This window comes from Bos grunniens, chromosome X (assembly GCF_055505025.1).
Source record: "Bos grunniens cultivar Pamir isolate PY7600 chromosome X, Bosgru_T2T1.0, whole genome shotgun sequence".
In the NCBI taxonomy this organism is placed as follows: domain Eukaryota; kingdom Metazoa; phylum Chordata; class Mammalia; order Artiodactyla; family Bovidae; genus Bos; species Bos grunniens.
The window spans coordinates 67460607-67475350 of record NC_141194.1 but is presented as its reverse complement, the minus strand read 5'-3'; the positions used below and the strand labels follow the sequence as shown (position 1 = coordinate 67475350).

At 38.6% G+C, this 14744-nt stretch overlaps 1 protein-coding gene across 10 annotated transcripts in view; it reads left to right on the top strand.

Annotated features, from left to right (window-relative positions):
* The window catches only part of ZDHHC15 (zDHHC palmitoyltransferase 15), a 98466-nt gene that overhangs the window by 39063 nt on the left and 44659 nt on the right, over positions 1–14744 (top strand). For 8 of the 10 annotated variants that reach the window (XR_015159550.1, XR_015159547.1, XR_015159549.1 and 5 more), the window contains 2 exons: positions 3065–3159; positions 9409–9529. Coding sequence is in view for 3 of the 10 variants with exons in the window: in XM_086388997.1 (XP_086245123.1) it covers positions 3065–3159; positions 9409–9529 (216 nt within the window). In the remaining 7 variants the exon portion in view is untranslated. Of the gene's footprint in view, positions 1–3064; positions 3160–9408; positions 9530–11890; positions 12411–14744 lie in introns of those variants that run through there. The other 2 variants (XR_015159552.1, XM_086389000.1) reach the window with 2 other exon arrangements.

Below are 14744 nucleotides of genomic sequence, written 5' to 3'. Positions count from 1 at the left end.
TCTTTTTCTCTTCTTTTTCTGGGACCCCTGTTATTCAAATGTTGATGCATTTGATATTGTCCCAGAGGTCTCTGAGACCGTCCTCAGTTCTTTTCATTCTTTTTACTCTATTCTGCTCTTCAGTAGTTATTTCCACCATTTTATCTTCCAGCTCACTGATTCATTCTTTTGCTTTAGGTATTCTGCTGTTGATTCCTTCTAGAGTATTTTTAATTTCAGTGATTGTGTTGTTTGTTTCTGTATGTTTATTCTTTAATTCTTCTAGGTCTTTGTTAATTGATTCTTGCATTTTCTCCATTTTGTTTTCAGGATTTTTTATCATCTTTACTGTCATTATTTCTGAATTATTTTTCAGGGAGTTTGCCTATTTCCTCTTCATTTATTTGGACTTCTATGTTTCTAGTTTGTTCCTTCATTTGTGTAGTTTCTCTGACTTTAAATTTTTTTTTCTTTTTTTTTTTTTTAGCATAGTGTGTTTGAGGTCTCCTTTTCCCAGGTTTCAAGGTTGAATTCTTTCTTCCTTTTGGTTTCTGCCCTCCTAAGTTTGGTCCAGTGGTTTGTGTAAGCTTCAATTAGGGTGATATTTGTGCTGAGCTTTTGTTTGTTTTTCCTCTCATGGGCAAACTGAGTGAGGTGGTTATCCTGTCTGCTGATGATTACGTTTGTATTTTTGTTTTGTTTGTTGTTTAGATGAGGCGTCCTGCACAGGGTGCTACTGGTGGTTGGGTGATGCCAGATCTTGTATTCAGTGGTTTCCTTTGTGTGAGTTCTCACTATTTGACATTCCTCTGCAATGGCAACCCACTCCAGTACTCTTGCCTGGAAAATCCCATGGACGGAGGAGCCTGGTAGGCTGCAGTCCATGGGGTCGTGAAGAGTCGGATACGACTGAGTGACTTCACTTTCACTTTTCACTTTCATGCATTGGAGAAGGAAATGGCAACCCACTCCAGTGTTCTTGCCTGGAGAATCCCAGGGACGGGGGAGCCTTGTGGGCTGCCATCTATGGGGTCGCACAGAGTCGGACACAACTGAAGCAACTTAGCAGCAGCAGCAGCAGCAGCAGGGTTAGTTCTCTGGTTGTCTAGTGTCTAGGAGTCAGTGCTCCCTCTCCAGAGACTCAGGGCTTGATCTCTCTCCAAAGACCAGCCTAGGTTGAATCTACCAAGAGGAATTTCACCAGAAATGAAAGGGCCTTAACTTGAGTTCCAAATTTCAGTGCACAAGAACACAATGGAGGTCTCTGACTCAGTGGAAACTGTTTCTTGAGGGATTCCCTCCTTTTCTGTATGGAGGCTTTTTTTGCGAAGAGGTGTCTTTCAGGAAAGTTCTGTTAAATCTTAATCCATGTCGCTTTTTAAAAGGAAAATAAGGAAGCTCACTCTCTCAAGTTGTACTAAGTGGAATGCTCTCCAACTCATAGCAAGTGAAATAGAAGTAGAATGCAAAACAGTGCTATTTGTTTTTAAAAGCCCATAGTTTTGGTGCCTTTATGTTCATAAAACCTGATAGGATGAAGAATAAAGTCATGACAGTATGACATTTGTTGCTTCCAGGGAGGGAATCTGGATGGCTAAAGGACAAGGATAGAAGGGAGACTTTTCACTGTGTACTATTTTCAACCTTTTGAATGTATTACCTTTCAAAATACAATGAAAAAATTTTATTATAACAAAAATTACATATGTGTATTGTTTTTGTACATTGATATATATATAGACATGAAAATAGAGGATCTGGAAAGATACACATCAAACACAAAATAAGTATTTTGCTTTAGGAGGGAGAGGGAGGAGGTTATATATGTGTGTGTGGTGGACATTTGCTTTCTATTGCTTGAATTTGAAATGATATTTCATAATTACACAAAACAAGCCATTAAAAAGATCCTACCACAGGGCTGAGAGCACTGTGCCAGCTTTTTTCCATTCTATTATAAATATGTGAGAGAATCGGCCCTATTAACTTGGTCTCGAGTCACATCATTCCCTTGAGTCTTCCTCATAGATTGAAGTAATAAAACTTTATCATACAAGGATTCACAATGAAACAGTAAAATGACATTTAGTCTCAAAATGGCTCTGGAGAATACTGAATGTTCCTGTATCAGAAAAGCTATCTAGGAGACAAAGAGTATAAAAAGAGATGGGGAGCCACAGATGTCTCAAAACTACATCTCACATTTCAAAAGTGTGTAGTCCCTGGGGCAACTGAAGAGAAAAACTTGTGATTTAGAGTCAGAAGCCCTGTGTTTAAGACCTGGCTACTCTGTATAGTGGAGGCCTCCCAGGTGGCACTCCTGGTAAGAACCCACCTGCCAATGCAAGAGACGTAAGAGACGCTGGTTCGATCCTTGGATCTGGAAGATCCCCTGGAGGATGGCATGGGAACCCACTCCAGTATTATCGCCTGGAGAATCCCATGAACTGAGGAGCCTAGAGGGCTACAGTCCATAGGGTCGCAAAGAGTCAGACATGACTGAAATGACTTAGCACACATGCACATTGTATAGTAGCTGTGTGACTTTGGATAATCGACTACCCTGATAGTTGATCAACTGTCCTTATTGCTTATCTACTTATTACTTATCTCATTGCTTATCTACTTATTACTTATCTCATTGCTTATCTACTTATTACTTATCTCACAAATGTGTTGAAAAAATAAAATTAGATAACATTATGAAAGCACATTGTAAACTCTATAGCACTGTGTGAATACTATCATTATTATCTTTTAGTATGCATAGTGGCAGAGAGAATGACAATCGGCAACAGTAGCTCCCCCTCACATTATCATAAGGGACATTTCCCCTTTATTCCCAGGATCATGTGGCAACTTTTAAAATATGCAACTCCCAGAAAGTCTCTGATTCCAAATTTGGCATTATAAATTGTTTCTGTCACTGTGTGGGGAAAAGGTAAAAATTAACCTTTCATAATAATACTAGAAAATACTTGGTAATAGGAAAACAGAGATTTTTTGTTGAGCTTTACATCTTTCTGAACTCAGAAATGGGTGAAAATATAACATAAATGCTGATTTTTTTCCCCTTAAATTTCAGTTATCTACCTCATATTCTACCATGCTATCTTTGTGTTCTTTACCTGGACCTACTGGAAGTCTATTTTTACACTCCCACAACAGCCAAACCAAAAGGTAAGAATACTGGTTACTTCATAAAAACTGAAGACAAAGGAAAGTAGAAATGCCAATAAGGCAAGAAGAGGGCAAAAAGAGGAGCAAATAACCTTCCATTACAAAAGAAAGATTCAAGGTAATCTTTAAAAAGGACTTGGAGTGATAAATGTAAGTTAAAATTAACATAGTCTATTGAAGGAGGAAACTACTACCTGCATTGTTGAGATAATGAGCGAAACAAGGAATCACTTGGATTCTGAGGACTCATCTAGTTGAATTCTATGAAACTGTAAAAATTTAGAACTCAGTGAGACAATGAGAAAAATTACAATAGTTAAATTGATCATTTTCAAACTGTGTTCCCTTGAATGAAAGTGTTTCATGCAATATTTGGGAGGGTACATGAAAAATTACTAATCATATCAGGTACTTATAACATGTGATTACTGTAACATGGATTAGTTTCCAAAGTAGGAAATAAAACAACGGAAGAAATTTCAACAGCCTCCTAACATTAGGAAAAGTACTGATTTTAGTTTTCCCACTTAAAATTGTACACATACAAAATAAAATTAAACACAGAGAAAGACAAATATCATATGATATCTCATATGTGGAATCTTAAGTTTTTTAAATGATACCAAAGAACTTATTTATAAAACAGAAACAAACTTACAGATATCAAAAACAAACTTATGGTTGCCAAAGGGGAAACATTGTGGAGATGGATAAATCAGGAGCTTGGGATGAACATACACACGTGACTACACACAAGATAGATAACCAGCAAGGACCTACTGTATAGCACAGGGAACTATACTCAATATTCTATGATAACCTGTTCGCCTGTATGAGAAAAGAATCCAAAAAAATGTAAATATATATATATATATATATGTGTGTGTGTGTGTGTGTGTATATATATATATGTATATATGCATAACCAAGCCTTCCCTGATGGCTCAGATGGTAAAGCATCTGCCTGCAATGTGGGAGACCTGGGTTCAATCCCTGGGTCGGGAAGATCCCCTGGAGAAGGAAATGGCAACCCAATCCAGTATTCTTGCCTGGAAAATCCCATGGATGGAGAAGCCTGGTAGGCCACAGTCCATGGAGTCGCCAAGAGTCAGACACGACTGAGCAACTTCACATGCATAACCAAATCACGTTGCTGTATGCCAGAAATTAATACAACATTGTAAATGAATTCTGTTCCAATAAATTTTTATAAAACACAAAGTAAGGTAGTAATGCAAGAATTGAGGAACATGAGACATTACACATATAGAAAGTAGAAAATGGCAAAAGTTTTTTATGAGTAATGATTTGAAATATGTTTACTTAAATATAAATATTTCATTAAAAGGCAGATATTTGCATAATAGATAAATATTATTATCTATCTGGATTTCTTTGGAAGGAATGATGCTAAAGGTGAAACTCCAGTACTTTGGCCACCTCATGTGAAGAGTTGACTCATTGGAAAAGACTCTGATGCTGGGAGGGATTGGGGGCAGGAGGATAAGGGGATGACAGAGGATGAGATGGCTGGATGGCATCACTGACTCTATGGACGTGAGTCTGGGTGAACTCCAGGAGTTGGAGATGGACAGGGAGGCCTGGCATGCTGCAATTCATGGGGTCGTAAAGAGTCGGACAGGACTGAGCGACTGAACTGAACTGAACTGATGCTGTCTATAAGTGGCTCACTTTAGAACCAAAGACGTAAATAGGTTGAAAATGAAAGGAAGAAAAAAGAAGAAAAAGATTTGACTGAGTGATGTCAGAAAGATGGCAGAGTAGAAGATACCAGCCTCTATCCACTCCCCACAAAAAAACAACTGACAGCTATACATAAATGAAAATATCCCTTGGAGGGCTCAAGTGTCTAATTTTAGAACCTGAAGCAACACAGTGGAACAAAAAAATGGAGAATAACCACACATAAAAGATTGCTGGGGAAATCAGCATGGATGATGATAATCAGCATGGATTTAGCTAATCACTGCAAATGTCTAACATTTAAGGCCACATGTTCATCATTTTTCGGAGAAGGCAAAAAGAAGACCCCCCCCCCATACATAACCCCTGGAGAAGGAAATGGTAACCCACTCAATACTCTTGCCTGGAAAATCCCATGGATGGAGGAGCCTGGTAGGCTGCAGTCCATGGGGTCGCTAAGAGTCGGTTACAACTGAGCGACTTCACTTTCACTTTTCACTTTCATGCACTGGAGAAGGAAATAGCAACCCACTCCAGTGTTCTTGCCTGGAGAATCTCAGGGACAGGGGAGCCTGGTGGGCTGCCGTCTATGGGGTCACACAGAGTCGGACACAACTGAAATGACTTAGCAGTAACAGTTCATCATTTTTAATTGGAAAAAATAAAAAGTGAATATTTTGGCATATGTTTTGCTTAGGTCAGTCAGTTCAGTCGCTCATCGTGTCTGACTCTTTGCGACCCCATGAATTGCAGCACGCCAGGCCTCCCTGTCCATGACCATCTCCTGGAGTTCACTCAAACTCACGTCCATTGAGTCAGTGATGCCATCCAGCCATCTCATCCTCTGTCGTCCCCTTCTCCTCCTGCCCCCAATTCCTCCCAGCATCAGAGTCTTTTCCAATGAGTCAACTCTTTGCATGAGGTAGCCAAAGTACTGGAGTTTCAGCTTTAGCATCATTCCTTCCAAAGAACATCCAGGACTGATCTCCTTTAGAATGGACTGGCTGGATCTCCTTGCAGTCTAAGGGACTCTCAAGAGTCTTCTCCAACACCACAGAGATAATGCCAAAGTTTCCCAAAGTGGTTGCATAATCTACACTCCCATATAAAAAAGGTGAATCATTTGGGCCTATTTGATAGCCATAATATTAATTTCTCTAATACCAAATACAGAGGATGAGATGTCTGGATAGCATCACCAACTCGATGGACATGAGTTTGGGTGAACTCCGGAAGTTGGTGATGGACAGCGAGGCCTGGCGTGCTACAATTCATGGGGTCGCAAAGAGTCGGACGTGACTGAGAGACTGAACTGAACTGAATACCAAATACATCCTGATTTATCACCAGTTGTCCTACTTAAAACACATTTGCTGGCTCATTGCATTCTAATCATTAAAAACATTTGCTTAGTGCCAGAAATAGGACATCCAGGCATGACATCTTATTCTAAACCAAAGCCTACTTGTTGTACAACCACAAGGTTTCATCACATACAAGCTGTAACAATATTGTCTCTGCTTTTCAAGCTGGAACAGTATAAGACGACAAAGTTACAGTCCCAAGAACATCCCTCAAGGTGCTATTTTTAATTATCCACATTAGCAAGAATTGTTTAAAACTTTATACTTTTAAATCAGCTATACTTCAATAAAAAGATAAAAATAAATTAAAAAATAAAACTTTACACTTTCCAATTAATATAATTTTTTCTTATAAGAAAACAAAATTGCCATTTGTTTTTATATTAAATTTGCGTTATTTAGTTAACATTTTATAATATTGATCTACAGACTTCTGGCTGCAAAATGTCTTAATGTGTGTGTCTGTAAGGTTCATCGCAGAATCCTTGGCTACCTGGGCCTCCACCTGTTAAATGCCTGTAGTGCACTATGTTTATTGTGATAGCCAAAAATTCCCCTATGCATTTCCACATACTCACAGGCAGTCAGTCTACTTTAGAATAACATGATACCATAAAAATGTACCACAGGTATGGTTCTTAAAATAGTGTTTGACTTTATACCTTTCTAGTTTTTAAAGTTAGATACATTAAGTTATCTTAAATATTTTATTAATTTATTTGTTTTACTATTTTATTGATGTATAAATACATACTCTTTCCAAGAACTAAGCTGTAAAATGTATGGTTACGTAAATTTTACCTACATTTACACCCATATAATCACTATCCATGTTAAGATTTTAAATGTTTCTAACACCTCAGAAATCTCCTTCATATCCTTTCCAAATCAATTTCCTCTCAGAGATAACCACCATGGATTAATTTTGCCTATTCTTGAACCTCACACAAAAAAAGAATCATAGTATATACTGTTGTGTGTAAGCCTTTCACTCAGGGTAATGTTTTCCAGATTCATTCATACTGATGCATGTTTCAGTTGTTCATTCCCTTTTACTTTTATTAGTTATTCTCTTTTATCACAATTTATTTATCAATTCACCAATTAAGGGACACTTATTTCCATTTTTTCTGTTATGAATAAAGCTGCTATGAATGATCTTATACCTGTCTTTTGGAATACACACAAACATAAACACGCACACACACTCATTTCTCTTAGGTATATAACTGGGAATGGAATTCCTGAGTCATAGAGCCGGCATATATTTAGCCTACATAGATAATGTTAAACAGTTTTCCAAAGTGGTTGCATAACTCTACATTCCCACCAGGATTTTCTCATCCTCAAAATGCACCATAAAGGAAGTAAAGGGGAAAGCCACAGAATTTTACAAAACGTTCAACAAAGGACTAGTATCCAAAATATATAAATTACTCAAATCATTACAATACAAATCAATAATTTAAAAAGACATGTAACCCAATTACTTCTAATGGACAAAAGGTTTGAATAGGCATTTCACAGGTAGATACCCAAATGGGCAATAAACTCAAAACGGTGCTGAATGTCATTAGTAGTCAAAGGAGTGCAAATTAAGATCACAGTAACATTACTACATGCTGTCTAGGATAGTTAAAAGTTTAAAGATTGGCAATATCAAATATTTGAATGATTTAAGAAATTTTACTTGTAAAAGAGACATTTAGTTACTGGTTATTTATTACCCAGCAATCTTACACCAATCTTGTGAAGTAAGTATTATTTCATCTATCTTACAGATGAAGAAACTTAGGTTGAAACTGTCTGATTTTCCAAAGTGATTTTTGAACTATTAAATGGCAGAGATGAAGTTAAAACCCAGAAAATCTGATCACAGGTCTTTTTCTTTTTCACCTCTGCTATAGTTTGGCCCAAACAGAAGAAAACTTACAGGTCTGTATTACTTTGGAAAATCATTGCCCTTTTTTTTTGGCAAGATTAGCAAAGTGTGGGACAAACATGGCAACAAGCTCCATACCAGACTAAAAACTTCTGAAATAGTGAAAATATCCAATTATCTATTCATTTGCAAAATTAGAATACACAACGTTGCAAGTAGTCTCATCCAACTTCTCCAAGAGGACACCTATGAAGAATACTCACAACTTAATAAAAAGCATAGTTTATTATCAACAGGATCCTGGCAGCAAGGTTCAGTTCGGTTCAGTTCAGTCGCTCAGTCATGTCTGACTCTGTGACCCCATGAATCGCAGCATGCCAGGCCTCCCTGTCCATCACCAACTGCCGAAGTTCACTCAAACTCACGTCCATCGAGTTGGTGATGCCATCCAGCCATCGTCGTCCCCTTTTCCTCCTGCCCCCAATCCGTCCCAGCATCAGGGTCTTTTCCAAAGAGTCAACCCTTCGCATGAGGTGGCCAAAGTACTGGAGTTTCAGCTTTAGCATCATTCCTTCCAAAGAACACCCAGGGCTGATCTTCTTTAGAATGGACTGGTTGAATCTCCTTGCAGTCCAAGGGACTCTCAAGAGTCTTCTCCAACACCACAGTTCAAAAGCATCAATTCTTCGGCGCTCAGCCTTCTTCACAGTCCAACTCTCACATCCATACATGACCACTGGAAAAACCATAGCCTTGACTAGACGGACCTTTGTTGACAAAGTAATGTCTCTGCTTTTGAACATGCTCTCTAGGTTGGTCATAACTTTCCTTCCAAGGAGTAAGCGTCTTTTAATTTCATGGCTGCAGTCACCATCTGCAGTGATTTTGGAGCCCAAAAAATAAAGTCTGACACTGTTGGCAGCAAGGTATCACTTATTAACATGCAACATCATATTATGGTATAGTGGAGTGGAAATGGCATAAGTCTTGGTGAATTGGTTTGGGTCTTAGTTTTGCTGCTTTTACTAGTTGAGTTGAGTATGACCATAGACAAGATACTTAGATTTTATTTTCTTAGGTTATAAAACAATATTACCTATCACACAGAGTTATGAATATTGAGATAAAAGCCAGATAAGATAAATGAGATAATTATCCAGAGAAAGTTATAAGCCAAATTGGTACCTGAATATCAAAGGGTAGGTAACAAATATTTTCATCTAAATAGATGTTGTTGTTGTCTTTAATCTTTTCTGTGAACCTTGGAAAGTAAGTCTTGCCTCTCACTTTTCCTTGCAGTTCCACTTGTCCTATACAGACAAGGAGCGCTATGAAAATGAAGAGAGACCTGAGGTCCAGAAGCAGATGCTTGTTGATATGGCCAAGAAGCTACCAGTTTACACAAGAACTGGGAGTGGAGGTCAGTTCATCCAAAGTCATTTAGGGAGGCAGATCTACAAGGATCTCAGAAAGAGATCCTCAGTCTAGCCCACTTTTCCCTTCTTTCTTCTGAGAAACACCATGGAGTTTTTTTCTCAACACAGTATAAAAAATGTCAAATATTTATGGAATAATTATCTTATAAACATCTGTATACCCACCACTGGAGTCTACCACTAACATTTAACTATATCGCTTTATTGGGTATCTGTCTACAAATCCATTCCTCTATCCATCATCCATCAGGCTATCTTTGTAAAAAAAATTTTATTGAAGTATAGTTGATTTACAATTTTGTGTTAGTTTCTGATGTATAGCAAAGTGATTCAGTTAAACATATACAAATGTATATATTTTCTTTTTCATATTCTTTTCCATTACAGTTTATTACAGGACACTAAATACAGTTATCTATGCTATACAGTAGGTCCTTATTGTTTATTTTATATATAGTAGTTTGTATCTGCTAATCCCAAACCTCTAATTTATCTATTCCCCACAACGTTTCCCTTTGGTAATCATAAATTTGTTTTCTATGACTGTGAGTCTGTTTCTGTTTGTAAATAAATTATTTGTATTTTATTTCAGATTCCACACGTGTGATATCATATGGTATTTGTCTTTGTCTGACTTCATTTAGTATGATCATCTCTAGGTCCATCCATGTTGCTGCAAATGGCATTATTTCATTCCTTTTTATGTCTGAGTAGTATTACATTGTGTGCCACAACTTCTTTGATCGTTTGTCTATTGATGGACATTTAGGGTGCTTCCATGTCTTGGCTATTGTAAATAGTATTGCAATGAACATTGGGGTATATGTATCTTTTTGAGGTATGGTTTTCTCCAGATATGTGCCCAGGAGTGGGATTGCTGGGTCATACGGTAGTTCTATTTTTAGTTTCTTAAGGAACCTCCAACTGCTCTCCATAGTGGCCATATGAATTTACATTCCCACAGACAGAGTAGGAGGGCTCCCTTTTCTCCATATGCATCCTCTCCAGCATTTGTTATTTGTAGACTTTTAAATGATGGCAAGCCATCTTATTTTTTAAATATTTATTTATGGCTATTCTGGGTCTTCATTCCTGAATGCAGGCTTTCTCTAGTTGCAGGGAGTGGGGGCCACTCTTCCTGGTATTGCATGGGCTGCTTATTGCAGTGCCTTCTCTTGTTGAGGAGTGCAAGCTTCAGTAGTAGTGACGCATGGGCTTAGTTGCTCTTCAGCATGTGGGATCTTCCTGGACTAGGGATCAAATCCATGTCGCCTGCATTGGCAGGTGTATTCTTAACCACTGGACCACAACAGAAATCCCATCTTATTTTTTGATGCATTCCAAAGTACCCAGTTCAGTTCAGTGGCTCAGTCGTGTCCGACTCTTTGTGACCCCATGAGTCGCAGCACACCAGGCCTCCCTGTCCATCACCATCTCCTGGAGTTCACTCAAACTCACATCCATTGAGTCGGTGATGCCATCCAGCCATCTCATCCTCTGTCGTCCCCTTCTCCTCCTGCCCCCAATCCCTCCCAGCATCAGAGTCTTTTCCAATGAGTCAACTCTTCCCATGAGGTGGCCAAAGTACTGGAGTTTCAGCTTTAGCATCATTCCTTCCAAAGAATACCCAGGGCTGATCTTTAGAATGGACAGGTTGGATCTCTTTGCAGTCCAAGGGACTCTCAAGAGTCTTCTCCAACACCACAGTTGAAAAGCAAAAGCATCAATTCTTTGGTGCACAGCTTTCTTCACAGTCCAACTCTCACATCCATATACATGACCACTGGAAAAACCACAGCCTTGACTACACGGACCTTTGTTGACAAGGTAATGTCTCTGCTTTTGAATATGTTACCTAGGTTCGTCACAACTTCCTTCCAAGGAGTAAGTGTCTTTTAATTTCATGGCTGCAGTCACCATCTGCAGTGACTTTGGAGCCCAAACAAAGTCTGACACTGTTTCCACTGTTTCCCCATCTATTTCCCATGAAGTGATGGGACCAGATGCCATGATCTTCATTTTCTGAATGTTGAGCTTTAAGCCAACTTTTTCACTCTCCTCTTTCACTTTCATCAAGAGGCTTTTTAGTTCCTCTTCACTTTCTGCCATAAGGGTGGTGTCATCTGCATATCTGAGGTTATTGATATTTCTCCTGGCAATCTTGATTCCAGCTGTGCTTCTTCCAGCCCAGTGTCTCTCATGATGTACTCTGCATATAAGTTAAATAAGCAGGGTGACAATATACAGCCTTGACGTACTCCTTTTCCTATTTGGGACCAGTCTGTTGTTTCATGTCCAGTTCTAACTGTTGCTTCCTGATATGCATATAGGTTTCTCAAGAGGCAGGTCAGGTGGTCTGGTATTCCCATCTCTTGAAGAATTTTCCACAGTTTTTTGTGATCCACACAGTCAAAGGCTTTGGCAAAGTCAAAGCAGAAATAGATATTTTTCTGGAATTCTCTTGCTTTTCCGATGATCCATCGGATGTTGGCAATTTGATCTCTGCTTCCTCTGCCTTTTCTAAAACCAGCTTGAACATCTGGAAGTTCACGATTCACGTATTGCTAAAGCCTGGCTTGGAGAATTTTGAGCATTACTAGCGTGTGAGATGAGTGCAATTGTGCGGTAGTTTGAGCATTCTTTGGCATTGCCTTTCTTTGGGATTGGAATGAAAACTGACCTTTTCCAGTCCTGTGGCCACTGCTGAGTTTTCCAAATTTGCTGGCATATTGAGTGCAGCACTTTCACAGCATCATCTTTCAGGATTTGAAATAGTTCAACTGGAATTCCATCACCTCCACTAGCTTTGTTCGTGATGCTTTCTAAGGCCTACTTGACTTCACATTCCAGGATGTCTGGCTCTAGGTGAGTAATCATACCATCATGATTTTCTTGGTCATGAAGATCTTTTTTGTACAGTTCTTCTGTGTATTCTTGCCACCTCTTCTTAATATCTTCTGCTTCTGTTAGGTCCATACCATTTGTGTCCTTTATCAAGCCCATCTTTGCATGAAATGTTCCCTTGGTATCTCTAATTTTCTTGAAGGGATCTCTAGTCTTTCCCATTCTGTTGTTTTCCTCTATTTCTTTGCATTAATCACTGAGGAAGGCTTTCTTATCTCTTCTTGCTATTATTTGGAACTCTGCATTCAGATACTTAGATCTTTCCTTTCTCCTTTGCTTTTTGCTTCTCTTCTTTTCACAGCTATTTGTAAGGCCTCCTGAGACAGCCATTTTGCTTTTTTGCATTTCATGGTGGAGAGGTCTCTGACAGAATGTGGTCCACTGGAGAAGGGAATGGCAGACCCCTACAGTATTCTTGCCTTGAGATCCACGTGAGCAACATGAAAAGGCAAAATGATAGGATACTGAAAGAGGAACTCCCCAGGTCAGTAGGTGCCCAATATGCTACTGGAGATAAGTGGATAAACAATTCCAGAAAGAATGAAGGGATGGAGCCAAAGCAAAAACAATACCCAGTTGTGGATGTGACTGGTGATAGAAGCAAGGTCTGATGCTGTAAAGAGCAATATTGCATAGGAACCTGGAATGTCAGGTCCATGAATCAAGGCAAATTGGAAGTGGTCAAACAGGAGATGACAAGAGTAAACGTCGACATTCTAGGAATCAGTGAACTAAAATGGACTGGAATGGGTGAATTTAACTCAGATGACCATTATATCTACTACTGCGGGCAGGAAGCCCTCAGACGAAATGGAGTATCCATCATGGTCAACAAAAGAGTCTGAAATACAGTACTTGGATGCAATCTCAAAAACGACAGTGATCTCTGTTCATTTCCAAGGCAAACCATTCAATATCACAGTAATTCAAGTCTATGCCCCAACCAGTAATGCTGAAGTTGAATGGTTCTATGAAGACCTACAAGACCTTTTAGAACTAACACCCAAAAAAGATGTCCTTTTCATTATAGGGGACTTGAATGCAAAAGTAAGAAGTCAAGAAACACCTGGAGTAACAGGCAAATTTGGCCTTGGAATACAGAATGAAGCACTGCAAGGGCTAATAGAGTTTTGCCAAGAGAACGCACTGGTCATAGCAAACACCCTCTTCCAACAACACAAGAGAAGACTCTACACATGGATATCACCAGATGGTCAACACTGAAATCAGATTGATTATATTCTTTGCAGCCAAAGATGGAGAAGCTCTATACAGTCAGCAAAAACAAGACCGGTCGCTGACTGTGGCTCAGATCATGAGCTCCTTATTGACAAATTCAGACTGAAATTGAAGAAAGTAGGGAAAACCACTAGACCATTCAGATATGACCTAAGTCAAATCCCTTATGATTATACAGTGGAAGTGAGAAATAGATTTAAGGGACTAGATCTGATAGATAGAGTGCCTGATGAACTATGGACAGAGGTTCATGACATTGTACAGGAGACAGGGATCAAGACCATCCCCATGGAAAAGTACCCAAGATCCACCTAAATATTTTATTATTCTTTTTTGGGTGAAATTTACATACAAAAAACATGCACAGATCTTAAGTGTTTTGACAATTAACAGATTCAGTGTGTTGACAAATGTATACACCTGTGTAACCAAAACTTCTGTAAACATTACCACACCACAGAAAGTTCTCTCATGCTCCTTCCCAATCATTCCCACCACCACCACGAAAGACAACCACTATTTTAAGAGTTTTCTACTGTTGATTAGTTCTACCTACTCTAGAATTTTGTATAAATGGAATCACAGTATGTACTGTTGTATCTGGCTTCTTTTATTCAGCATAATATTCTTGAGACTCATTCACATTCTTGTGTATTTCATTCCTTTTATTGCTGAGTAGTATTTCATTGTATGAATATCATAATTTGTTTATCATTTACCAGTTGATGCTCATTTGGATTGTTTCCAGTACTCAGCTATTATGAGTAAATCTGCTATGAAAATTCTTGTACAAGTGTTTGTGCAGAGATATGTCTTCATTTTTCTTTGGTGATATTCACTATGGAGTCTTATTGTTAGTTTTCTTCTGCATGAGTGGAACAATACTAGCTGATTAATTCACCTTATAAAATTTGAAAACTAAGGCTATTTTCTCTCTGTCTGTAATGCTATTACTACTTTACAAATATCATCTATAGTATTTTTCAAGATTCCAAATATGTAAAATAACTAGTGAGAACATGAAAAAGTCTTATTTATTCCTCCCTATGTGACATT